A 27,682-nucleotide genomic window follows, 5' to 3' on the forward strand; every position below is an offset into this window, starting at 1 on the left:
TAGCACGCACAAAGACACTTCTAAATTTATTTTCTTTTCATAGTTGTAAAAAAAGTATAAGTCTAAGAAAAGGAGGCACTTGATAGTGGTACAAAAAAGAAAATGCATGAAGAGGCAGTTGTGGACTTATTAATGAAGGAGATCTCAATTAAAGAAGAAGAAAAAGGGTAGCCTATTAATGAACGAGATCTCTAAGAAGGAGGAGGAGGAGGAGGGAAAAAAAAAACTTACTCTATTAATGAAGGAGCTAGAGCTGAACAGTGCAGCAAAGGACTCCTATAAATTGTGCCGCTCGCCCTGCCACTACCATCCAATCCACTCCATCATCCCGTGATCTCACGAGTGAGTCACTCCAACACTACTGCGGTTACCAGCACCAGCAGAGCAGCACAGTACAGCAGCAATGGCGCTGCGAACGCTCGACCTCGACGCGCCGCCGCTCCTCCATGTACGAAACTCACCGCCTCCATCCTCTCCTCTCTGCTAGTACTGTCATATCATTCATCCATTGCAGCAAAGTCGCGGCGGCCGCGTGCGCGTTTCTTCCTCTTCTTCCTGCGCTAGCTGCACGGTTCTGCTCTTCAATACTCCTCGTGTCCTGCAAATCTCATCTCCCAGTTGTTGAAAGTTGCAAGAGCCAAGAGTGGAACATCCTCTCTATTCTGCTCTTTCACGCCTTTTTAGTTCTGCGTTCTTCTTCCCGTCATTATGTGCACAATTAATGATTTTTCCTCTTCGGTCGCAAGTTGCACATGGAGGTGTCTCCTGAAATGGCGCACTGGAAAGTGCCGTCTTTTTGCCTCACAAATGTGGGTTAGGTTAGGTACTGCACCGCACTGCAGCAATCTCTCTCGGATTACCAGATATGCTGCTACTTTCGCATGCACAACCAAAGATTTTCGGTGTACTTCTCGTTTTCCCCAACAGATTTCGCACATATTTTCCGAGAATTTTCAATCGAAAGATCAATCTTTTGCCCAAATCGAATTCTACCCAGTCCAGCAATCCAGATCAGCTCATGTATGTAGTAGCAGACAATTTCTGAAGCACACACACTGACGGCCTCCTGTTTCCTGGAACAGATTCTGCGCTCGCTATGCCTCCTCGTCCTCGCCGCGTCGGCGGCGGTGTCGGGGCGCCACCACGCGCCCTCCCCGGCGCACGGCACTGGGCAGAGCATGTACCTGGCGCCGGCCTGCCGGGCGCACACGGCGTCGCTCGCGGACTTCGGCGGCGTCGGCGACGGCACCACCTCCAACACCGCGGCGTTCCGCTCCGCGGTGGACCACCTGTCGCAGTACTCCGGCGAGGACGGCGGCGGCGCCATGCTGTACGTGCCCGCCGGGAAGTGGCTCACGGGGCCATTCAACCTCACCAGCCACTTCACCCTCTTCCTCCACAGCGACGCCGTCATCCTCGCCTCCCAGGTCCGATACGAATTCGGTTTTGATTATGATGATAACTGACCGGATATGACAAAACCGATGTGCCAAATATTTCAATATTGGTACATATGGTGCCTGGCTAAAACGATTTGGTCATCACAAATATTTCAATATTTTTTTATCAGTTTAGATATGCTGCGGTGTCCTGGGCACATCATTTGGTAGTTGCACAAAGTTGTCACCAGACAACAAACAATTCTAGAAATGAATGAGAACATCTTGATTTACTTACTTGTATATACTACTTTCTACGCACTGACTAACCGTTATTCTTGATGCTAGTATCAGAAAAAAAATCTTGATTTAATGATTCAATACATAATAGTACACGCGTATTCAGATATTTTGTTTTTTCAGTTCTACATTTTGATAACAAAGCAAGTTTGGTGGTGCAGGACATAAACGAATGGCCGATCATTGATCCCCTGCCTTCGTATGGAAGAGGGAGGGATAAAATTGGAGGAAGATTCGCTAGCCTCATCGGTGGATCAAACCTGACCGATGTAGTCATTACTGGTGAGTGGTCAGAAATGTTCAGTGTTCAGACTGAATGAAAGATGTTGTTCATATCTTCAGTTTCTTTTTTCTCATAATAAGAAACAAATATTCAGAGCCTAACTGGAGCAACGGATAGTTAAACCTGCATATGCTTTCCTGACCCCTCATCCCAAAAAACGTTGTCAAAGTTGTCACCATTCACCAGACGACAGATAATGACTAAACTAGATCCTGAAAGATGTTCAGTGTTCAGGCTGAAAGGTGTTCATATTCAGAACTCGGTTTGTCTGAAGAAATAGATGTTCAGAGCCTGACCAAGCACTGGATAACTAAAAGAGCACATGGAAATGCTTTCCTCATCCTTCATGCTAAAAAATGTGTTCCTTTTTTCCATTTCAAGACACAATCGATGTAGCACAACATATCTGACTTGGCTGTGGCTGTGATGTCCAAACGTTGCGATTTCATGTTTCAGGTAACAACGGCACAATCGATGGACAGGGTGCGATGTGGTGGTCGAAATTCCACAAGAACCAGCTCAAGTACACGCGCGGGTACCTGATCGAGCTGATGCACTCGGAGACCATCTACATCTCCAACCTGACGCTGCTCAACTCGCCGGCGTGGAACATCCATCCGGTCTACAGCAGGTTGGTGATTTGCTTGTGTGAGAAGGCTTTCGTCTCGTCTGTCAGGAACTAACTAGTAAACTTTGTACAAGCACCTGAAGTCAGAAATGATTTGGACAGCATGCTTATGTGCTGACTTCTGACATCATTGCTCACTCACTCCTATAAAACTGTTATAACGCAGCAACATCGTGGTGCAAGGCATCACCATCCTGGCGCCGACGAACTCGCCCAACACTGACGGCATCAACCCTGGTATGGTATAAGCTCCTTCATTGAAGGATGCAGAAGCTGCTGATTCAGTTAGAAATTATAGCAGAAAGCAAAACTAAACAGAAATTGATGATGCCTGTCACACACATGGACATGGCCTGACATGGTACGAATCGATGCAGACTCTTGCTCGCACGTCCGGATCGAGGACTGCTACATTGTGTCCGGCGACGACTGCGTGGCGATCAAGAGCGGTTGGGACGAGTACGGCATCTCGTACGGGATGCCGAGCCAGCACATCGTGATCCGTCGGCTGACGTGCGTGTCCCCGACGAGCGCGGTGATCGCGCTGGGCAGCGAGATGTCGGGCGGCATCCAGGACGTGCGCGCGGAGGACATCACGGCGATCAACACCGAGTCCGCCGTGCGCATCAAGACCGCCGTGGGCCGGGGCGCGTACGTGAAGGACGTGTTCGTGCGGGGGATGACGCTCACCACCATGAAGCGGGTGTTCTGGATGACGGGCAACTACAAGTCCCACCCGGACGACAAGTACGACCCCAACGCCATCCCCGTTGTGGACAACATCAGCTACCAGGACGTGGTGGCCACGGGGGTGTACAAGGAGGCGGCGCGGCTCGAGGGCATCCAGGGCGCGCCGTTCCGGGGCATCTGCGTCGCCAACGTCACCGCCGAGCTGTCCAAGTCCAGGAAGTACCCCTGGACGTGCGCCGACGTCGAGGGCGTGTCGGTTAACGTCAGCCCGGCGCCGTGCGAGCCGCTCCAGGGCACGCACGACGGCGCCTGCCCGTTCCCGACCGACACGCTGCCCATCGACCAGGTCACCGTGCAGCAGTGCGCCTACGACGTCCCCGGCGGCGGCAACTAGCAGCTCAGGTCATCTGCGGCGGATGCAAGAAGCAAGGAGTGGATGTGGATCACCAGCGGCCTAGTACAACTTGTAGTGCTGCTCATATATGTATGTATATACACTTAGTCGTCCTGATCCAATGGAACGAAGTATAGTAGTCTGAAGTCTGATGAATGAACACAATAGTCCATGTGAGTGGCGGCAACTAGCAGCTCTAGTCCAAGTAGTAGTCTGAATCTGAACACAGTAACGAGGGAGATGCTATCTACTATGATCTATATCTGCTGATAGTTGAAGATGGTGGCTAATTTCCATGTGAGTTTGTGTCAAAATAAATCAGCTGGCCTGGAATGCCATTTAGATCCAGCTGTTGTTGAGTTTGCTATTGCTTATACAAGCTAGTCTATATCTATATCCAGGGCGTTCGGCTGCACTACTTGTTTCAGCTTATTCTCTCTCATATAATACTATTCAACCATCCAAAATTCACTATTCCACCTACCAGCCGAAAAAAAGACTAAAAAGTGACACGGTTTTTGGAGTGTTTGGTTGGCGACCAACCAACGGACGCCGCGCCGCGCCGCAGTTGCGTCGTGTGTTTGCTTTGCTGCCCCATTTGCTCGCCCAGTTCAATTTGGCTGCCAAATCGTGCCGCACATTCGGCAAGCCAGCCACAGCCAGAGACTGGGCACGGCATCTTTTGGACACCGTCCAAACGGGGTGCGACAATCCACCGCTTCGCTTCACCCGGTGCGAAAAAAATGAGCTTCCCACCTCCCGCTCTGCCCGCCCGTGCGATCTCCAATCACGCGAGCACTTCCGCGTTCACCCCGCGCCGCACCCACGTCGCCGCGACGCTGACGACCGCGCCCGCATCCCGCCGCCGCTGGCCCACGTCCGGCTGCCACCCTCGGCCCCAGGTCCACTCGCGTGGCCTCCGCTCCGCCCCGAGGCACCACCGCCCTGCGCCGCCGTGCCGGGCCAGCCGTCACACGATCGGTGCGGGAGGGAAGGGGGCAGAGTGCGCGGGGTGAGGCATGGAGGCCGGCAAGGTAGGGAGAGAGAACGAGGAGGGCGCAGTGGATGGCCGTGGTGACGGCCGTGACAGTACAGTCCACAGCCAGCCGGAGAGAGAGGGCGCCCCGATACTGAAGGAATCCAAATTCAAGGTCTATTTACTGCTGGAACGGTAGGAGTTCATGATCTCAGCGAAAATTCAGTGTGATTTCACTACAAATCTGTCGGTGCTCTGCTTGTCGGAGTTTCAGTTCGTGTTTTGTACACGCCCTGTTCGGCTTATCCCATATTCGGTTTGTTCGGCTTCTTTTTTTCAGCCGAATCAGTGTTTTTCTCTCACAACAATTTAGCCGGAACAGTGTTTTTCAGCCAGTTTCAGCCAAATTTTAGACCAGGGAACGAGGCCTAAAGGGCTCAAGAAGATGAACTTGACTTGATATCTTACCCAAGTAGTTCATATGTGTGAAGTTATGCCCAAGTTGGATTTACTATAAACACAGTCCCGATTGCTATGTTTACACTAACCCCTGAAATTAGTCTCCACCTGTCTAGGATGACTATTGCCAAACTGCTCCTGTTTCTTTCTCACAGACCAATATTGAAGCAGATTGCTTGTGCATAGATGAATGCCTCTTAGGAACTGGTTTGGTCTCAGTTGTTATTATGGCCGCAACCTGCGTGTGACATGACGTTAATGTTTAGGCCCTTTCCATGTATAGGCTGGCTTTGTAGTTTTTGTTACCCAAAAGCAAATGCCAATGCCTTAATGTTAACTAATGTGTCGTTAACGGTACTCCTTATCTGGAGGGTTCAAGTTTCGATAGATATTTGCAGTGCAAAGTACATAGGGCCTTGTGTAGTACAACAACAACAAAGTCTTTAAGTCCTAAATAAGTTGGGATAGGTTAGAGTTGAAACTCAGCAGAAACAATCAAGATCCAGGCACGTGAATAGCTGTTTTTCAAGCACTCATATCTAATGCTAAGTCTTTAGGTATATTTTATCCTTTCAAGTCTCCTTTTATTGTCTCTACCCAAGTCAACTTCGGTCTTTCTCTCTTCACGTTATTATCCTGGCTTAGGATTTCACTACGCACTAGTGCCTCTGGAGGTCTCCGTTGTACATGTACAAACCATCTCAACCGATGTTGGACAAGCTTTTCTTCAATTGCGGCTACCCCTAATCTACCACGTATATCATCGTTCCGAACTCGATCCCTTCTTGTATGACCGTAAATCCAACGCAACATACGTATTTCCGCGACATTTATCTGTTGAACATGTCGTCTTTTCATAGGCCAACATTCTGCACCATACAACATAGCAGGTCTAATCGTCGTCCTATAAAACTTGCCTTTTAGCTTCTGTGGTACCCTTTTGTCACATATGACACCAGATGCTTAGCGCCACTTCATCCACCCTGCTTTGATTCTATGGCTAACATCTTCATCAATATCCCCGTCTCTCTGTAACATTGATCCTAAATATCGAAAGGTATCATTCCTAAGCACTACTTGACCTTACAAACTAATATCTTCCTTCTCCCGAGTAGTAGTGCCTTTTATTTCGGTTTTGAATGCCACAATGTCCAAAAGTGTGAGTGACACCAGCACCTCTTTGCATTGAGAGCAAATAACCTTATTGTAGATCGCTGGCAACACTTCTATGTTATCAAATTTATATATATTGTAGATCACTGGCAGCACTTCTCATTTTTTTAAAGGTAAGCTGCAGCCCAAATTTATATATATGGTACCAGATTTGGCCAGTGCAGTCTAACTGTTTGATGCCATGCAAAATTCAGTAGCTTTGGTTTATGTTCTCTGTTCATATTTGATATATATATGGGAACTGGCATGACATATTTTTATAATTTTTGCTCATTCAACATTGTCGTGTCTTCTTTGCAGGCTTTCAAATTATTCTTTGCCGTGTCTTCTTGGAAAATTCCCGGTATGTCACCTTGAGTAGGTAATTTCAGTTAATGTTATTTGAGAGCTTGCAGGTTTGGTGTTAGAGATGATTTCTCTGTTGGCATCACTATATGGTGTTTCTTTTTTGGATACTTTCGATGCAAAGTTCTATGCTTAATAATGAAAACATAATATTCTTGTTATTACTAAACTGTAAGGCTTGCAAGTTGAAAAATTTAGTACGTGACTATGTGGATATGACTCTTCGTGCATATGACTGATAATTTTAGTATGCAACTCTACACAAATACTAATTAACCCATTTAACCAGCAACCATGGATGAATTTCAGCATGTTTATCAAACAAAAAGGATTACTTTCACTTTGAAGAATGATTTGCAGGTTTTGATTCCACATGAGGACCTGGTCTGGAATAGGCAAGACGAGGAAACCATCAGGACCACCTCTCAGGTTGGTTTCCTCACACAGTCACACCCACCTGAGATTGATCCCTCTCTCTCCCCTTCTTGGATTGATCACGAATGTGCTCAGGTCTTTTGTCCATTGGTTTTGTGTCTCTGAAACTAAATGTTGCAGAATTGACTGTGTGAGTTGAAGTGGACTGTGTTAGTGTTGTGGTGATAGGATAAATTAGTATCAATAGGGATGATTCACCCTGGTTTTATCCATATCATTTTATCAATTAGATGGGTCAATGATATATGATTTTGAACTTGTGTTGCTCTGTGCAGGTTCAAATATGTGATTATGAACTTATCTTCTTTGAGCCTGCAATGCTGATTTTTTTCCCTAAATTTTTCATGGTAGAAAACATTGTGCATTCCTTTTGCTTTTGGATTATTATATTACCTGAAATTGAGATCTTGAAATAGTCATATGTTTGGATTATTGGGGTTGCATAAACACTTTTGACATGAGCTGATCCTATTATAATTAAAGTGGTACAAAAGATAGTCTGCATTCCTACTCAACCATGTCCCCTGTGCCTGCCAGGAGTTGATCTTGTGCCCGTGCAACGCCGTCTGAATAATGTATTGTTTTAGGTAAATGCATGGGTCTCTTGTCCCCAGGATGTCTTCCAGTGAGGTCTTATTAATGTGTGCGCGGCAACTGCGATTGTAGATTTGTAGTTGTGCCTTCTTCGGGTCCATGCTTTTCATTTGTTACTTTGTGAATCATTGGCTCGCAGTTTATATTTCTGATGACCTATGTTTTAGCTAGCTATGATGAAAGTTTTAAGAATATAAATTCTCGTGTGCTGGAGCAATTAATGTATGCAGAGGTAGGTTTTCCATTGATAAAGTTCATCTTTCGGTTTGTTTAGAGTTGTGCTAAGTTGTGTTTTTGACTGGTGTTCTAGGGACTTGGCAAACCTTCCTGTTCTCTTGTTTTGTTTTTCTATTGTCTACTTGTGACAAATCTCTTGTTGTTCCTTCTAAAAAAAATGTCCATTTAGGAATAGTCTGTTTCGAAAGAAGAGAGACGATAAGTTTTTTTTAAGTTATTATTTCAAGTCAGTCGCTTATTATTTGTGTCATGGATCATTGGATTCTCATCCAGCATGTTGGTCTGGATGTGGCGACAAAGATCAAGACCGGGAGCGGTGCACGGGTGATTCCGATGACTGTCCACTTGGCCACCTGCTTTGATGGATTAGCTAGCTCACTGATGGATTAGCTGCTCCTCCGATTTGCTTGCTTCTTATGGCTGTCTATAGTGTAGAGAAATATTCAAATTATTGTGCATCAAATTCGAGCTCCCTTTGGATTGAGAGAGAAAAAGGAAATGAGAGAGCCAAATACTTTTACTTTTACATTAGAGAAGTGGAAGAAAAATAGAGATAGAAAGGGTCACGGGCCGAACGTATCTAGCGATCTGGCCCAGCCACCCCATTTCCTTTTCCCTCCGCTCATAGCCACGCTATAGGGCCTGCGACTGGTGAAGACAGCCGGGCCACGCCCTGACGCCGTCGCACAAGCTCCCTCTCCCTACCTGGCGTCCTGGCCCAGTCATGGAATGCAAGATAGGAATAGGATGGTCGAGTCTGAAACAACGCAAACAAGCTAGATATGCTGCAAACAGGCTATGTACGACACGAAGCATTTAGGGGCTGTTTGGATGCGACCGTGGCTAAAATTGTCTGCACTAGACCTCTCCCTGTACATGGCTTGGAGTTTATTTGGTTGGAACCTGGAACTGTTTTGCCCAGAGCGAATGCCTGCGTGCTGGTTGCCTGTCGCCATAGGTAGAAAGCTAGGTAGCTAGCCCAACGGGCAACTGCTAATATATGGACAATTTCTACAATAACGTTGGAAACAAAACAAAAAAAGTTATGTAAAATTCAGAAATTTGCACCGCTGCCATGCATGCTCACATGCATGATCAAATTTTCTTTTCTCCAACTTAACGATACAGACATCATTAATTTATGTTCACGAAGGAAGGAAACATCCCCACCTCCCTCAAAAAAAAGTTAGAATTGTTCTTTTGTCCCTAGCTAGCTACCTTTTTTTTTTCTAAGGAAAACTACGACAGTGTCAATTCCGGCCATCGTTGACTACTTGCACCTCTGGACGACCATGGAGAACGACGTGCTCACCGACCAGCCTGACAAGACGGTGTGGCGATGGACACCGGATGGAACATACAATGCAAAGTCAGCATAATGCACACGGGCGCAATCAAATTCCGTGGACACACGCTGATCTGGAAGACTTGGGCACCACTACGAGTCAAAATATTCCTATGGTTGGCGCTTCGCCATGTCTTGGAGGCAAGAGAGAACTGCTATTTGTGTGATCAAGCTCCAGGAACCATAGATCATATCATCGCATCATGCCCATACACCCAGGAGGTCTGGTTCTATGTCTGCCAAGCACTTGGACAGAACCTGCCGCAGCAGAAGCAATCAACCATATCACTTGGTGTTGGTGGAGGCAGCTGCCACTGTATAAAAAAGCCACATATCCACCACCTCACCACAGACATGACCAGTAATGCGCGTCTGCTGTAGTACAACTACATACGCGCCTTCTTGATGCGTGTCTGTAGTAAATCGTCGGCGAGGGTCGCCGGTCCGGCGAGGTCAACATGCGTCTGTAATAAGCGCTTACTGCAGACGAGTGTTGGTAAAAGGTGTCTGAAATAAACCTACAAACGCGTGTATGTAAAAAGCGTCTGTATCTGCAGCAGTTATTACAGACACGTGTTGTGATTTCCGAGTCTCGGATAACGGGGTCGAACTCTACGGACGCGCATACGTGACACGCGTCTGTAGTAAGATCTCTTATTGCAAACACGTATGTTGTTGCAGACGCGTGTTTCCAACACGCGTTGAGTAATCCTACTTATAGCAGACACGTCCTCCTCTACACGCGTCTGTATTTTGTGGCAGACGTGTGTTCCATACACGCGTCTGTAGCACTTGGCCTGCGTACTTAGCCGTTGGCACATGCTAACCGGCAGAGGGAGGTACGTGGCGCGTATGGAACACAACGGGCAGTGGCTCTTGCGCGGCTTTGAGGAGCGTAGGCGGAGTTGGCGAACGGCGGGTAGCGGCCGGAGTTGCGCAGCGCGACCGCAGGCGGGCGGCGGAAGGTGGGGCACGCGACAGCCGACGGGGCGCGCTCCTGTGGCGGGCGGCAGGCTGGAGGGGCACGCTGCTGCAACAGGCGGCGGTGGGCGGCCTTAGGGCCGTGCCGCGTAGGCGGCCAGACGTAGGTGAGCAAGTCTTAAGCTCGAGCCGCCGGCGCTCCTCTCTTTCCCTCATCTCTGCCAGAGCACCGCCACGCCCCTCGACGGCGAAGTTCGTCGTCGTTGTTCCATCTTGTACCATTTTCCCGTGCTCCTAGCTCTGCCTAGTTCTTGCGGTCCTCCTCGAACCGCTGTAGCCACCTCTTGCCGCCGCAATCGCCTTCGGTGTCGGTTGCCGCCGCGGCCGTGCCACCATGGCCGCCATGGGCAGCTCGCCGTGGCTAGCTCGTTCCGACGCTCCTCCGGTGATCCTGTTTATTGTTTTAGCTCTCATGCGACTTCGTGATGCTCATCGGCTCCATTCTTTTACCTCTACTGCGCAGGTCAAGGCGGAACGACGACCTCGCCACCAGTTCGCGCCCCGCACTCGCCATCACCGCCGGCCATCTAGCTCCGCCTCGTCCCCGGTTCAACCAAGCAGTGCATCGACATCGCGGTGAGCTGCTGATGCTGCCTGAGCCCTTAGACTAACCTATGCCATGTTGTATCTGCTGGAGCAGCACCGCGCCGCCGTTCTGTGACCACCGCACCGCCATGGCTATGGTCGAGCTCGAGTCTAACTCTAACTCGTTCCTCTCTGCAGTGTACTCAATCAGGTGTGATCCGACCATGGGCTTCTCTGTGAACAGTGGTGAACTTATGTGAAACTTGCATTGTGAACTAAGTATACTGAAAAATATGATTTTTATTACTAAAGCATTGATGAATTTGCTTATATTCCTCCATTTTCACTCCAGCCATTGACAAACTAGCAACAATATATATGTAATATTAATATATACATAGATGCATTTCCAGCCAAAGTATATATGTGACAGATCAAGTTTGCATCAATTACATCATCACCAAAAGTTAACACAGAGTTTATATTCACATAGAGTTTCATCAGCATAGAGTTCATACAGCATCACATCATCATTAGTTGTTCGTTGGTGGCGGAGGCATGGCGCCCTGCAACTTGCTTTGGAGGTCATGCACATTCTGAACCATGGACGCCAGTTGGTCACCATGGTCGTCCAGGTTCTTCTTGAGACGCTTCTCCTTCTCTTCGTTCTCAGCCTTCTCTTTCTTGAGTTCGTCAACACTCCGCTGAAGACCGCCTATGCTCTTCATGATGGGTTTCAGAGCTGCGCCCAGGGCCTCGTGCATGGTACTTAGAGGGAGCTGATAAGATCGAACCTATATGCACATAGAAACAGTTATAGGAACATATATCAAAATCCAGCATAAATCTAGATACTGTAACAAAAAACCTACATATAAGTTTTATTTGCATTCATATAAGTTTTATTATTCAGCATACATATCAGAATCGTATAAGTTTCATATAATCAATTATAGGCTACAAAGTCCATGACCTTGTGAACTCCAGAATCATAGCAAATTAGAAAAATAAAACATCTAGCTGCTGCTAACAATGCACATAAAGACTTAGAGCTGCCCCAAAGAGATGAAACCCAATCTACTCAAATCACAATGCTGAAATATTGAAGTGGCACCATCAAAATTATTCACAAGATTTAAATCATTGATCTATGATAAACATCTAGATAAAGCAATCTACTCAAAGCACAATGTTGCTGCAAAATACAATATATGATAGTTTACATTGCTTGTATAAAAACTTGAGTTGCATCTGCATTTATTCTACACTAAGTTGTTTTCTCTGCTCCATCTGGGTCCGGGATGAGAGAATGGCATGAGCCAAATTATTTTAGCAACAAACTCATCCAATTCAGAGGCTACGAACAAAACTGTCATTAAATTAAGAAAGAAAACATGCATATAAGCAGTTGTAATCTAAAGAGTGTGCATTACCTGGCCATGGGTGGATCTTGAAACGCTGACTTCGCCGCAGTTGGCGCCACCGCGGAGCCATAAACGACACATCCTGGCTCCTCCCTCCAAGCAGTGGTCACACATCTTAGTGTCCACTGCCCTTGGAGCCGTGGCCGAGGAAGAAGGCACCGCCGCCGCTGCTTGCGTGGCCTTCCTCTCCTTCCTCCTCGCCTCCACGGGCTCTCCTTCCTCCTCGCTATCCGAGTCCACCGTGAGCACCACCGCCGGCTTCTTGCCCGCTGACCTCGAGGCCATGGCCGAGGAAGTGGGCATGTCTAGCCTGGCATTCTTCTTCATCACCGCCAGCTGCTTCTCCTTCATCAATGTTGCCAGGTGCTTCTCCTTCCTAGTGATGACTGCGGCCTTCTTCTTCAACCCCGGCAGGGTGGTCGGGACAGCCTTCTTCTTTAAGGCCGGCGTCTTCTCGAACCCCGGCATGGGACTCACCTCCTCCTTCACTGCTACCGAGGATGAGGAACGGCAGGCGAACCTCCCTATCTTCTTGTCCCTCAGGTTGTGCCACCTCTCTGGCCTCGTCATCTTCGACGGCGGCGGCTGCGGGTACGGATGTGGCGGTGGGCCAGGGAGGCAGCTGCGCACACGGCGGGGAAGGCGAGAGGCCAGAGTCAATGCAAGGGCTACGCGCGGTGGGGAAGGCGAGAGAGGAGTGGAGAGACGAGAAGCCAGAGTGAATGCCACTATGCCGGAGTGGCAGTTCCAAAGCTTTGCACTATCATTACTCTCTCGGTTGGCGGACGGCGGCAACGGGTTACTCAATTGGCTTACTACAGACGATTGTTAATAACACGGGTCTAAAGTAGGAGCCTGATAGGACGGCCCCCGTTTAAAAAATAAACACCGATCCCCATTTGAACTTACGAACGTAGCGCAATGGTTAACTCACGGGGTTGTAGGCTTGAAGGTCTCATGATCGATCCCCACAGGGGTACAATTTTTTTGCCTTTTATTTTACTACTACAGACGTGTTTTTACAACATAGGTCGGAAGTAGGATCCTGATAGGATGCCCCACCGCCACCCTGTTTTAATGTATTGGAGAACTTTAAAAAAATAAACACCGCTCCCCGTTTGAACTTACAAACGTAGCGTAATGGTTAACTCACGGGGTTTGTAACAGAACAGCCCAATTTATACAAGATCAAGTACGGTTGTTCCCGCTAACACGTTGACACGCGTATACTTTCACTTATATAAACCCGGTAGTCCGTCGAGTGTCATGAAGGACCTTAGTAAATCAACATCACAACCAAGATCGTATGATTAAGCAAATACACATCACATACATAGAGTTCCAGCGGAATTAATGTTTACAATGAGTTCACAAATAATAATACAAGTTTGGGTTTCAAAACCGATTAGTGAAAACAATATAGCTTTCAAACGATTACATTACTATAAGTTCCAAATACATTGCTAGCATAAGTGACATCCTCTGATAAAAGCATATAGATGAGAAATAAATATAGAGTCACCGAGCCTATCAGCGGTTAGCCATAATCTTCAGTAAGCCGAGAACTTCACCTGCAACATGGTAGGATAAACCCTGAGTACTTGAATGTACTCAGCTAGACTTATCCATCATAAACTAGAAATAAAATGACACCAAGGAGTATGCAAGGCTTTATAAGTAGAGCTAGTAGACATTATTTGCATAAAAAGCATTAGTTGTCCAATATCAGTTAAACTGTGAATCACCGGTTATTAATCCTATCTCATACTAGATTAGCAACTATCCTATGCCAAACATGTTGGTATCATTAAGTCAACACAATAATAACCATATCCAATTGAGTTCTTTCATAATCTCGTAACCACACTTCCATCAATTACTACGATGAAGTGTGATCCTGTCAAGTTCTCACTATCCGGGAGAGACGGCGATTCGAACCGATTCCTACCCAGCTGGGGAATTATTCCTAACACACACCTAGACATACCTACGCCAAGGTAGTCTTAGTTCACCTTTGGTACAACTCAAGTACAATCGTGGGTAGGACCAGCACCGCACCTCAAAGGTACAACCAATCTGCCAAGGGGGCTCAGGACTCTAACCCGCCCTTAGGCTTACGCCATTGGCTCTCCGCACATCCTTACTGCCTCCAGGGTGCGCACTTTAACTGCTCGTGTCCCTGGCCTAAGTTGAGCTACTCGGCATCGTGGCCGGAATGACTTATCCGGCCAACTATGTGAGAGGCATGCATTCAACATGACAAGATGACCTCCAACGTCCGGTCCTTAAATGACACAGACGGAATCACTATGATACCACAACATAAGACTCCATCCGGTCTCTATTTATTCAACAGTACCAGGTTATGTTCCACGATAGCACAATATAGCCAACCATGATCAAGTTATCATCTATAGCTCGCACGTGACAGGAAATCACCCGACTTCTACTGGTCAAACATACCAATGTTTTAGATCTGCACAGAACTAGGACATAAGAGTAGTAGTAGTTTCAAAAAGGCATAACTGGAGTTAAAGACATCAAACAAGCATGAACCTTAACTTTCTAGAAATCTTATTAAATTATCTAAAACATGTTTATTATCATCACAAGGTGATTCCACCATTAACAATGTCAATCAAGCACAATTGAGCACCTCTGTCCAGACTTGGACAGATTCTACCATGCAACTTCACAAGCTTATAACTGGAGATTTAGACTACCAAAAGGAGTGATCTTTAACAATTTGGAAAGCTCATGAAAATAAATACACTTCTTATATTATCTCCAAGACATGATTCAAAGCTTAGTTGGGTCAAACAACACAATCATTCAGATCTGTACAGAGAGCATGCAAAATCTAATAGGGAAATTATAAAATCTATAGCTCCTAAATTATCAGGCCTATGGTCATGAAAATTTAACACAAGCTAGATTATGAAGTTACCTACAACTTTGGTATTCACCACAACTAGGGGCAAACATCATTTACACCATGAAAATAATTGCACAAATAAAACTGCACATGCAACCCAAACAACAGTGGTACAAAAAACTGATAGGAATTTCAGAGAAGTATAACTGGAGTTCTAGACCTCCAACAAATATGAATCATAACTTTTTGAAAATCCTATGAAGGTACCTACAACTTTTTTATTCTCATCTTAAGATAATTCTACAATTAACAAGGTCAATTAATCCAATAATTGCATCTCTATCCAAAACATGGATAGAATCTGACATACCACTTTAAATAGTTATAACTAGAGTCCTACATCTCCAATAAATGTGGTTCTACACTTTTTAGAAATCTTAGCAATTTCTAAACAACTTTGTTATAAACAGCTAAAGCAAATTCTACTATTAAAAAGGCCCCACAATACCAACAAAGCAACCATGTCTGGATTTGGGCAGAAACAACCATAGAAATTAAAGCAACAATAACTAAAAATCTACTTAACAAAAAATTATGCTATTTAGCTTTTGTAAAATCTTAAGAAAAGTAGTACAACTCATGTATTGTAATCAAGGCATGATTCATAACTTAACTTAGCCAATTAATACAAACATGCAGGCCTATTCAGAATAGGAGCAAAGCAACACATGTCATTTGTTATTTTTATCTCTTAAACTATCAATCCTAAACTCCTGAAATTTTTACCACAGCATACACATATCATATGTAGCCTACCATAAACATTTCACATTTATTTGAGCAACACAACTGCAGTTATGAAAAGACAAAACATAACTAGTATTGAAAACCTACTTCATAAATCTATTTTTACAGAACAATATTTAAACTAAAACATGTCATATTATAGATCTACTGCATAGATAATTTTACAAGGATTCCAAAAAGTCCTCATTTGCTAATTTATTATTTTTCTACTAATTACTATGAATTTGCAAAGTTGATCATCCAAATCTGCAAAAACCAAAGAAAAGGGATGTAGATCTTGCATCGGGGACCCTGCAATTTTCACCAATTAAACTCGAACAAAAAGATCCTTTCCGGCACTATTCAATGGAGTCACGGCTTCGCACTTAGACCCTCCCACTTCTTCTAATTCCTACCCGTGGTCCTTTGCTCTTTCTTCATTACAGCAAGGGAGCAACGCATTGCTTGGGGCCGGCCGGGCTTGGCCGCGAGAGCCGGCATCGGCGGGGAGGGGCCTACGGGGAGCTGTAGGGCCGCGGCAAGCCATGGACTGTGCCTGTCCATAGCTTGACTGGTGGTAGCAGCAGGAGGAGGGTGCGGCTGCTCGAGCGTTCTGTCGGGAGCCGGCCATGGCGGCGTAGACGTGATCGAGCACAACGGCGTCACGAGACTGGGCGGCAGACAGCGACTGGCTGCAGCCCTGCTGTGGGAAGCAGCGGCGGGTAGAGCAGCTGGAGGAAGGAGGAGGAGAAGAGCAGGGTGACAGTGGCGGATGGAGCTCTGGCTCGCCTCTGCCATGGCGCGCAAGACACAGAGGAGAGAAAGAGAGAGACGAGTGAGTGAGAGAGGGAGCAGAGGGCACCGTTTTCCTTTACATGAGCATGGCAAGGAGGCGAGCTGGCGGCCATGTTTCAGTTGCATGTTTCATATGTGAAAGCTCATATAATGATGCTTGATGCTTATGCTCATGCAATACAAGTGCAATTATGCAAGCCTAACACCTAGGGTGTTATAGGGTTGTGGGCCTGAAGGTCTCAGGATCGATCCCCGCAGGGATACAATTTTTTTGCCTTTTATTTTATTACTACAGACACATTTTTACAACATGGGTCTGAAGTGTGACCCTGACAGGACAGCCCCACCGCCACCCTATTTAATGTATTGAAAACCTTTTAAAAAATAGACACTGCTCCCCATTTGAATTTACGAACGTAGCGCAATGGTTAACTCACGGGGTTGTGGGCATGAAGGTCTTAGGATCAATCCCTGTAGGGGTACAAATTTTTTGCCTTTTATTTTACTACTACAGACGTGTTTCTACAACACGTGTCTGTAACGTGAAATCTTTTATGGATGAATGCTTAGTTTGGTTGACAAGATGATTTCAAATCTAAAAGTTGTCAATTACAAAGTTTTATAACTTTTCGAGATATACAACTTTTATTTTGGTAGTTTCTCCATCCGATGTCATTTAAAAAATTCCAATTTCAAATTTCAAATTTTTGAAAATTTAAACTTAGTTTTCCATGATAAGATGATTTCAAATGAAAAAGTTGTCAACTACAATGTTTCTTGGCTTTTCAAGATGTACATATTTTATTTTGGTTCTTTCTCTATCCGTGGTCGTTTGAAAAATTCATCGTCTATTTGTAGAGGCGGCTCAATAGAGTAGTGTACTGGAACATCACAAACACCATCACAAACAGCAATATAACATGAATTACAACTAAAACATCTCAGATTTCATCACATATACTCAGGATCAAACATCTTCCATTACCAAAAGCATAAGTGTCTCGATCATGCATTGTTGGGGACCAATACTTGGGTACCCGAAGAGGAGGAGCTAATGGTCATCAACATTGATTCATCTGAGCAGTCAAGAGCGCGACTACAGCTCCAACCAACCCCTAGGTGCACGGGCTCTGCCTTGCCCGACTTCTAGGGTGGGCTCTGCCTCACCTAGCCTCCGGGTCAGGGGCTCCATCTTGCCCGACCCCTCAGGCGTGGCTCCTGATGGAAGCCCGTACCACCGCCAACCACTACGGGCCAGAAAGTACAACCCAAGGTCAAACTTCTGGCATCGTGCAGGGAGCTAGCACATCTCAACATGACCCGTGCCCGCGACATGTCACTCTAGGGAACTCACATCACCAATAGTGATGGACCCGTGGTTACTATGCTGCCTACTCCATGTACGGCCGCTGACCAACACACTGGTTCGCCACGTCGCTCGCCCGGACGGAATGGGACGTCATGACCCGCTGACAACGCTTGGGCATGGCATCAGCGGCGAACAGGAGCCCAGCGTGGAGCCATCCCTGTCACCATCTGTAGTGTCGGCGAGACCCGTATAAAGGAGAAGAAAGGCCCGACGGTCCTGGAAGCCTTCCTCTCCTTGGCTCTTCTCCCTCTTTCTCTCTGTGTAACCTGCTCTTCCCCTTCATCTATAAAAGGGGAAGTAGGACGCCCTAGGAGAGAGGAGGGCAGTTCACCACTCTACATGGCTATAGACATCAAAACACACGCCCTAACATGCCTTAGGAGCACATGCACATCAAAGACTTGGGACCTGTCCCTCTCTCGCTCATTTGTAACCCCTACTACAAACTTTTAGTACTAGTAACATGAGCAACAGCGACGAACTGGACGTAGGGACTTTCTGCCTGAACCAGTATAAACCTCATATCCTCTAAGCACACCATCCGAGTCAAACGCACAATACTAGAAATTTACTAGTTGGTAACTCAAAACACCAACAGTTGGCACGCCAGGTAGGGGCTTTTCGTGCGTCTCGACATCCACATCAGGCCTCAGATGGCTAGTCACGGCGTCAGCTGGGTCCTGGGCACGCATGTGCCCTTCGGGAACCTAGACATCATCGTCACGATGGGGGGAGAGTTGGTGTAGGCTCCCATCGCTGTCCAACCTCCACTCCACCGGCCTCGACGCAATCGCCGAGGCGCTTGAGGAGCTGTGGCTGCACGCATTGGAGGCCCGTGCCCCCGGGAGCGACCAGCTCCTCGGCTTCAATTACAGGAGGCTAGAACGCCAGCTCGGCGCCTTCCTGGGACCCTGACCATCCTAGGAGGACATAGGCCATCTCACCTTCTCGTTCGCCAATGTTATGACATAGCTTGCCAGAGGAGAGCCGCTTTCCCTAGAATACCTCATCCGGAGCGTCCCGACAGCGCTCCTGATCGGTCTGCGCAACGCCGTCGAGACCGTTGGCCACCTTATGGCGCAACGCATGCCCCATCCTCCATGAATGACGAGTTCGTGGGGATGACCGAATATGTCGCATAATCTTTCCACGACCTCATCGTAGGAGAAACGGAGTCGCCCTCCAACTCTGACTCCAGCAAGGGGAGCCATCACCCCTCTCGTGAATGTTTCATGGCAGGTACCCCCGAGGGGTACATCAAAAGCATCCACGAGGGAGAGGCTACCCTAACGAATCACTTTGATGATGAGGTCGAGGGGGATACAGGGCCCCACCTCGCCTGCGGGTAGAGCAGTTGAAGGCCTAGCACCAAGAGCTTGAGGAAGCATGACTCCAGCTCGAGCAGGAACGCACGGAGCTCGAACGAGAGATCGAGCGCCATGGAGATGGTGGGCGTGCATGCGCCGTGACCCACGACATGAGCCGGAGGATCATCGAGGACGACGAAGCCCTCCCACACTTTACCCGGGCAAGCTAGAACATCGCTGCTACGGTGGCCTTGCTCTAGGTGCTTTCGGGGCCCATCGCGAGATTCGCACACTGCTCGAGCGTACAACGGCACAATAGGCCGAGAGCTCGCTGTCCCGATGATGTGAGCTCGACGCTAGCCAGTGTGCATCCTCAGAGCAACCCAATAGGGATGTGTTAGTCCACCAGGCACAGCAAGGCGGTAGGCCGCGCGCCGCAGTCCCGGTGCATGAATGTCTCGGCCTCTACCATGACGCGCATGACACCCTCGATGCCCACAGGCGTACCCACGGTGATGCGAGGGAGGAGGCTAACTGTGGCTACCACCCTCACCGTGGCGGACGCTACGATAGTGGCGAAGACCAAAGCCCGAGCCCCGACTTGCCGAGACCTCGGGCCTTTGGCCGACACATCCACAACGCCGCCTTCCCACCGCGGTACCGACCGCCGACCAACATCCCAAAATACTCTGGGGAAATGAACCTCGGACTATGGCTCGAGGATTATTAGCTTGCTTGCCGAGCCAGTGGAGCGGATAATGATGATTTCATTATCCGCAAAATTCCATTGTTCCTGGCCGATTCGGCACAAACGTGGTTGGAACACCTTCCGCCCAACCGAATCCATAGTTGGGCGGACCTAAAAGAGATCTTCGTGTGAAACTTCTAGGGCACATACGCGCATCCTAGGAACCCATGGGATCTAAAAAACTGACGACAGAAGTCTAGGGAAACTCTTCGTGGGTACATCCGATGCTTCTCCCGGCTGTGCAATGAGTTGCCCTGTGAGTCATAGGAGCTTTCCTGTCTAGGACCACCTATGAGTCCCTGGTTCACAACCTGAGATGTAAGGGCCCGCAAACCACTAAGGAGCTTCTCGACATTGGCACCAGCCATGCCTCAGGCGAGGAGGCGGTTGGGGCAATTTTCGATCACCCTCAAAGGTAAGGCAAAGTAGGATGAGGACGCTGGTGAAGACGCCTCCAACCGTCTCAACAAAAAGATGAACAAGTAGTGGCGCGAGGGCTTGCTCATGGCCATCGCTGACCGCAAAGGGGGTCGAAAGCTCACCGTGGGTACCCCGGACCACTTCAAGAAGCTACTCGAGGGGCCATGCCCGAACCATGCTTTTCTCGTTAAGCACCTATACAAGAACTACGTCCTCATGAAGTTGTTCTTGTCTGGAGCATCCAACAAGGGGGAGCATAGTAAGGAGCCCAAGCCAACCACAGATGATGCCGAGGGGAAGGACGATGGATTTCTAGCGCTGGATGGCTGCCTCATGATCTTCAGAGGGGCGGCGGCCTACGACTCTAAGCGTTGCCAGAAGCTTGCGCGCCACGAGGTCTATATGGCCGAGCCGACCGCGCCTATCTTCCTCCAATGGTCGAAGTCCGCCATAACCTTTGATCAGACCGACCACTGGGAAAAGCATCCCACAGCCAGGAAGATATCCGCTCATGGTCGACCCAATCATCAGCACGAAGCGGCTCACCAAAGTGCTGATGGATGGAGGCAGTGGCCTCAACATCATGTACGCTAAAACGCTCGACGCCATGGGCATCGACCGAGCGTGCATCTGGCCGACCGGGGCGCCTTTCCATGGCATCGTGCCAAGAAAATAGGCCGTACCACTTGGGTAGGTCGATCTTCCTGTCACCTTCAGGGATCCGACCAATTATAGGACAGAGACCGTTTTCGAGGTGGTTGGGTTCCACGAAACCAACCATGCAATCCTGGGACATCCATGCTACGCAAAGTTCATGTCCGTCCCCAACTACACCTATCTGAAGTTGAAGATGCCAGGTCCACATGGGATCATCACCATCGGCACCTCCTTCCAGCACGCCTACAAGTGCGAAGTCGAGTGCTGTGAACACGCCACGGCAATTGTCGCCTCCAAAGAGCTTGCGGCCATGAGGGAGGAGACCGTCGAAGAAACGCCTGACCCTAAGTAGCCGGCCAGGTCTTTTGAGCCTATAGAAGGCACCAAAGAGGTCCTCATAGTCCCCAGTGGCTCCGAGGACAAAGTGGTGTGCATTGGCACCATGCTTTCCTCCGAATAGGAAAGCGCGCTCATCGACTTCCTTCGCGCCAACAGAGACATCTTTGCATGGAGACCCTCAGACATGCCAGGCATTCCGAGAGAAGTGCTCCGACCAGGCACCTACAAGCTCAAGACCATCGACGGCGAAGTCTTCATCAATGCCTGGAACATCGAATTGCTACGTTATTTTTACCCTTAATTTACGCACACTTTCTCTTATCAGTTTCGCTATCAACTCCTTGATCTTTAGTGACACCCGACCCCAGCAATGGCAGGGGGTCGGGCTTCACTCAGAGGCTGATGAGAGCATATCTATCCGGTAGGCATTCTCTATGCCTGACCCTTTTCACGTTAAGACCTAGAAACGAGGGACGCGGAAACAAACGCTGAGTAAAACTGGTCGAACTACAAGAAACCTACGCCTCAGCGGCTACTTCCGACTCTGACTCCAGCCCACCTCCAGGCGGCCTCTCTGACCGGAAGGCCTAGCCAAAGCACTACTTCCGACTCTGACCCGCTTCTTCGACCAGGAATGCACCAAACCCCTACTTACAGCTCCTCTCCGACTGGCGCAATCAGAGCCGGCTGGAACCAACCGACCGGGGACGCCCGCTCGGTGGGGACCAGGAAACGGATGGAGAAAAGTAAGGCAGGGCGCTCAAGTCAAACGCAATACCAAGGAACATGCCCTATACACATGCAGGACAGTACCAACAGGGCATGTCAGAAGGGTACCGTGCAACCTTTCTGGCATGGCAAAACCCAAGCAGTGTTGTGGGCGCCATCAACGCCCATACTAGACAAAGCACGGTAAAGCTCACCCCACATGCGTCTGGGCATCCACAGTGTTGTGGGCACCGGCATTTACCATACCAGACGAGCACGGTAAAAACCCCTTACGTGCCTCTGGGCACGAACAGTGTGGCAGGCGCCGACATCTGCCATACCAGAAGAAGACGACTCAACCTCCCACATGCATATGACATTAACAGTGTTGTGGGCACCTACAATCATCTTGTACCCGACGGCGTGGGCAACAAGACTCAGCACACACTCTCTCTTTTGTAAAGCCATCCCCTTCATCTATAAAAGGGGATGCGCTTTCTCCCAAAATGGGGATAGATCAGTTCAATAACTTACGATCGATTAAACACACCACAACAGATCCACCAGGTTCAGACCTCGAGCACACACTCGGACTCATAGCACATAGCGGAGCTCCTGTCCCTCTCAGTTCTTCAGACCAGAGTCTGACCGGACCTCTTGTACCCCCCATCTTTCTCCTTCTCGTTTGTAACCCCATTGCAAACATCGAGCACTTGGGCTCAGGAATAAAGTCACCGACCGACTCAAACTGGACGTAGGGCACATTGCCTGAACTAGTATAAACCCTGTGTCATTGAGTGCTAGGCGACATCCGATCATAACGTACGGCAAAACTACAAATATTTACGTGTTGGTCACTTTCTGCACCGACACCTGCGCTCCAGCGGCTATGGCGTTTTTGCTCACCAGCGTGATCAGAGTTTGTTCACCCGCACCCCGAGCTTTACAGCCTTAACGACGGAAAGGGTAGGAACGCATTAACCTTTTTATATAAAAAGGGGAGAAGGGCTAAAAATCTATTTGGCCATAACGAAATTTAAGAGCTTGTCCATTTATTACAAGTTCATCGCCTGGCTTATCTGTCTAACTAATTTCTTGGGCAGGATGATCTCATCCTCTATCTCCGTAGGTAAGTCCTATGCTAGTGGGTCACCCAAGTCGATCGGACGACTCGGCCCACTGCCGAGAGATGGGCAAGGAGCAGTAGGATGCCCCATGCGGGTTATGCCGACTCTGTCACGAACGACGGACCCGGATTCCACTCGAACATATCTGATAAGAGCTCCCCGAATCCGTCACTCGAGCCATCGAGGTATCTTTACCAACCCCCACTTCACTTTTCCAGTGCATGATCATTCATTCATCCATTCTCATACATTCAAGCATCACATATGCAATTATTGAATCACAACGCTTTGCGTCACGTCATAAAGCGATAGTCGTCTCATTCGATATGAGCGGTGACCGACCGAGGTTCGAAGGCCAGCCCACGAAGGGCTCGAGACCGCCTCACGTTGAACAGAGCAGCGGAGAAAACGCAGATGAGCCCTAGCGGCCCTTGCCCAACCCGCTCAGAAGCGAATAGGGTTATCTCGACCTTCTCGTTCGATCCTAACCTCGAGCTATACCCACAGAATCTCCATCGAGGGGAGGCCAGTGGGCCACCTGAGTTGGTCTCCGGAATGACTTGGGCATCTATCGGGAGGCGGGTTAAGGAGCAGTGGAGTGCCACATGAGGGCTATGCTGACCCCGTTACTAACAATGGACCCAAATTCCACTCGGACATGCCCATTGATGAGCTCACCGAGCGTGACACTTGAGCCATTGAGGCAAGTGACGTTAGCTCAACCCCTCCGGTTGTGGAAACTGCGGATGGGGTGACGATCACAAAGACGAGCCGACCCTCGACCGGACCCCCGCTAGGCGCGGGGGCTTCAGGAAAGTTGGACTCGCAAGTAGACCGAATGCACAGTCGCAGAATGATGACTCGGATCCTAGGGAGGGGGTATGAATGAAAACTAAGAATAATGTTTCTAAAATAAAAAACGCTTTCTCCTACCAGTTTCGCTATCATCTTCTTGATCTTTAGTGAAATATGACCCCGGCAATGGCAAAGGGTCGGGTCTCATTCAGGGGCTGATAAGGGTATATATATACCCTTTCTGAAATAGTCGCTGTGCCCGACCCCTTTCTCACGTTAAAAACCTAGAGACAAGGTTTGCGAAAACTTACGACTGAGTAAGGCTAGTCGGACTGCAAGAAACATACGCCCCAATGGCTATGACACTCTTGCTTACCAGCGTGATTAGAGTTTCTCGCCCGCACCTCGAGCTCTACAATCTTAACAATAGGAAGGGCCGGAGCGCTTTACCCCTTTTTACACATAAAAAGGGGAGAAAGAACAAATTTGTTCAACCGAAACGAAAGAAAGATTTGTTCAAACGAAACAAAAGAGATGAAACTTGTCCGCTTATTACAAAACCAACCGCTCGCCTAGATCTTCGTGCCTGCCATGACCTGTCACCACGTCTCATCACGGGGCGTGCGTACGCAACTTATGGTCGTTCCCTCGGAAAACGCCCCAGATGTTTCGCCTCCCCGAACGGCCCACGACCCGTCATAGATAAGAGGGATACGGAACTAAAAACGCTCCTATGGCCTGTCTAGGCCCAGGAGTTCGAAAATTGGCCCACCGATAGGTTCGACAACCGCTTCGGACACCTTTAGAGTGAGGGGCGGAAAGGGATGGGCCCGCTAGCGGCCAGTACCCGGGCGCACGAGCGCCGCGGGCATCCCGGCCCACGTTCGAGTCTCGGACGGATACGATCCATGGTTTTTCCTCGAAGAAAGGCAGAGGAGAGCCCTCGGGACCGGTCAAACGGACCCGAGAACTATATGGATTGACCGCTGAGAATCTGGAGTCGGTCACCAGCTGACCCAAGCCGGACCCCCGTGAACAGGATGCCAGTGCTCCACTCGGACTAGCTCATTAACAGCTCACCGAGCACCATGATTCGTCCATAGAGGAAAATCATGGCATGGCTCAGCCCCTCCGTTTTTATCGGAAAAACGCTTGAGAGAAGACGATCACAAAGACAAGCCGACCCTCGATCGGACCCCTGCTACGGGCGGGGGCTCGGGGAAAGTTGGAATCGCAAGGAGACCGAACGCGCGGTCGCAGAACGACAGACCCCCGTAGGGGTCGAAATCAGGAAAGACCTTTTCCGACCCACCAAATTTCACGGCTATACCCCGAGAGGTCCGATCATGGTCCCTAGGATGTCTTCGCATGGCTTACCCCACCTTGAGGGTCGCTGATGATGATGATGCGGTCTACTTGTCCAAAGGCACCAGCATTCGATCGGTGGAGATGGAAGTCGCTGTTGACATTAGGGCAGGGACTCTGCAAGGAGTGGCGAAGCTTGATACCAAGAAGCACGTTGGTTTTAAGCGCTGCTGCCTTGCCAGTGGGATCTCCGAACATCTCAAGCCGAACATCTCAGGGCTACAGGTGATTCCACTGTTTTGCCCCTCGCTGTGATAATTGATCTGGGTGTCACTTATGCCAAGTTATTTATGTTCTATGATTTGAAAACAAAACTCAAGGCTGCAGTCTTTGGTTGGGGAAAAATGGTGAATTTTTGTTGCACTTAGGTGATGACTGTTTTCTCTGTAAACGAGCAGTAAAACTTGTGCAAATTTTACAGGCAAAACCGTGTCTGTCTGTTTCATTTATTCATACTTATGGCATGATGTCAAAGAGTTAAGACTGCACATTTGGAGTATTTGTTGGTTTAGTGAACAGCAAAGCTTGCCGTTCCAAGCCAAATGGGTATCAAATCAAAACACTGTGTAAAGATCTAAAGGCCTGATTATAGTAATCGTTGGTTTACGATGGTCTGAATGACTACGAAACTAAAAGTAACTTAGCAACTAGTGCGCTTAATTTAGGATGATGAGCTTGATAGTGACGATGCGGTGCAATGGTAAAGCAGTACCAAGTGTCAAGTATGCATTGTTCCGCGTGAGTTGAGGGTATCTTGGGGATTCTTGCTTTAGCTGGAAACAAAACTTAGTTTAGTTGAGTTGATTGAATGTGGTGCAGTGGTTCTTCAAAAAAACAGCAGAAGTGTTGTACTAAAAGGCAACACAACTTACCATTTCTTTTAGTTTGTTGGATGGCTTATTAAGTTACTGGAAAAGTTTTGCCTTAACAATTCAGTAGTAATGGATATGCATATTCAACCAGGTCCTAGACAAATGCTGCTCCATGTGGGTATTAAAATGCATCCGTACGTGAAAAGTTTCTTTTATTTTTTTTCTTTGCTTAATGCCACCACCATTTCCATGTGCAGTTAAACTTCAATTTTTTTACCACTATTGCTTTAAATTATTTGCATGTCTTATACTATGGAATCATCAGTAAATACATCATCGATCTTATTTCCATTTCTTCTAGTTCTAATAGTATATATGTTTCTAGCATGCATTTAACTATAAATGAGTAATAATCAAAGTGCATATGGCCTATGTCAATTCCCAAAAACAAGTAAAAGAGGTCTTAGCGAGTCTTCACCGGATCCAACTTGAATACGTAGTTACTATTAAATGATATATTGCTCCAAGTTTTGTTTGCCCCATTGTACCACTGCAGAGTGCGGACTGCATGTTCTCTTCCCCTTGGTCGTCAGGGTCAATTCTCTCTTACAGAGCATATTTTGTCAAATTATGAGCTATTTAATTTAATGTAGGTATATGCGGAAATCGACGAGTAGAAGGCAGCGGAAAGCTACAGTACCACGCTCTGTCCACCAGTACTGCGACCTCTGCTTAGATGGGATTATCATTGGCTGAAGGAGTTAAGACTGTTGGTTGGCAAAGTTTTGCAACCAGAAAACCTAGTGGTAGTGCACTTTGGAAGTTGGTAAATTTCTAAAGACCGCAATATTCTGTTACTTGGTTGTGTAATGTTACCTATCTTTGCCCACCCAAAATTTAGTTACCTTGCAAATCAGACGTGTTACACTGGTGTTATCCATAATAATCGATTTCTGTGTCGCCTGGATGCATGCCTCGTTATATAGTTACACAATGAGAGGTGTATATTCTTCAGTCACTTGAATTTGCTAGTTTTGGTAGGCGGTGGTCCTCAACCGTCTGATTTGAATCACTCTAAATGATATTGTACCTTTCAATGGGTTTGTAGCACATTCAGTTGATTAGATTGCATATGTGTAACCATATATGTCAAGATTGACCCATCAGTATATAACAATTTACAAGAGAATGAAAAATGTTCTTTAAATTCTTCCTCAAACTCCAAATACATCCTTCGTGTATATGATTCAGCTGCAGTTTTCAAAAGAGGTAACTTCGGGATGTAAGTAGGTTCCTTTCGACGTGAATTAAAATCTGCATCTAACTCATTTTCACGAAGGCTTCTAGAAACCTTCTCACATTCGATAAGGAATTCATGTAAGTCCAAGTTTTCGACGAAATCTTTTCTTGA

General features: G+C 47.8%; 2 protein-coding genes across 5 annotated transcripts; both read left to right on the plus strand.

Moving 5' to 3' along the window:
• The first annotated feature begins 294 nt into the window (after positions 1-294).
• On the plus strand, positions 295-4,070 carry LOC136527160 (probable polygalacturonase). The gene is made up of 6 exons (XM_066519780.1): positions 295-448; positions 1,083-1,427; positions 1,841-1,961; positions 2,419-2,593; positions 2,757-2,827; positions 2,968-4,070. The coding sequence occupies exons 1-6, from the start codon at positions 404-406 to the stop codon at positions 3,672-3,674; spliced, it is 1,464 nt and encodes a 487-aa protein (XP_066375877.1). The 5' UTR covers positions 295-403; the 3' UTR covers positions 3,675-4,070.
• A 217-nt stretch (positions 4,071-4,287) lies between these two features.
• On the plus strand, positions 4,288-27,019 carry LOC136525226 (uncharacterized). Of its 4 annotated transcripts, XM_066518216.1 has the most exons (5): positions 4,288-4,845; positions 6,583-6,625; positions 6,988-7,056; positions 10,683-10,795; positions 10,943-11,071. In XM_066518216.1, the coding sequence occupies exons 1-5, from the start codon at positions 4,694-4,696 to the stop codon at positions 10,959-10,961; spliced, it is 396 nt and encodes a 131-aa protein (XP_066374313.1). In that variant the 5' UTR covers positions 4,288-4,693; the 3' UTR covers positions 10,962-11,071. The 4 variants fall into 4 exon arrangements, with proteins under 4 accessions (XP_066374313.1, XP_066374316.1, XP_066374314.1 ...); XM_066518219.1 differs by lacking the exons at positions 10,683-10,795; positions 10,943-11,071 and adding an exon at positions 26,925-27,019; XM_066518217.1 differs by lacking the exons at positions 10,683-10,795; positions 10,943-11,071 and adding an exon at positions 8,167-8,291.
• Positions 27,020-27,682: the final 663 nt, after the last annotated feature.

The sequence above is a fragment of the Miscanthus floridulus genome, chromosome 19 (assembly GCF_019320115.1).
Source record: "Miscanthus floridulus cultivar M001 chromosome 19, ASM1932011v1, whole genome shotgun sequence".
In the NCBI taxonomy this organism is placed as follows: Eukaryota; Viridiplantae; Streptophyta; class Magnoliopsida; order Poales; family Poaceae; genus Miscanthus; species Miscanthus floridulus.

Coding starts and splice junctions, on each gene's coding strand:
- LOC136527160 (XM_066519780.1), top strand. CDS start 404: ATGGCGCTGCGAACGCTCGACCTCGACGCGCCGCCGCTCCTCCAT. Junction 1,962..2,418: donor GACCGATGTAGTCATTACTG/GTGAGTGGTCAG, acceptor TTCATGTTTCAG/GTAACAACGGCACAATCGAT. Junction 2,828..2,967: donor CACTGACGGCATCAACCCTG/GTATGGTATAAG, acceptor GAATCGATGCAG/ACTCTTGCTCGCACGTCCGG.
- LOC136525226 (XM_066518216.1), top strand. CDS start 4,694: ATGGAGGCCGGCAAGGTAGGGAGAGAGAACGAGGAGGGCGCAGTGGAT. Junction 4,846..6,582: donor GTCTATTTACTGCTGGAACG/GTAGGAGTTCAT, acceptor TCTTCTTTGCAG/GCTTTCAAATTATTCTTTGC. Junction 7,057..10,682: donor CCATCAGGACCACCTCTCAG/GTTGGTTTCCTC, acceptor TCTACTGCGCAG/GTCAAGGCGGAACGACGACC.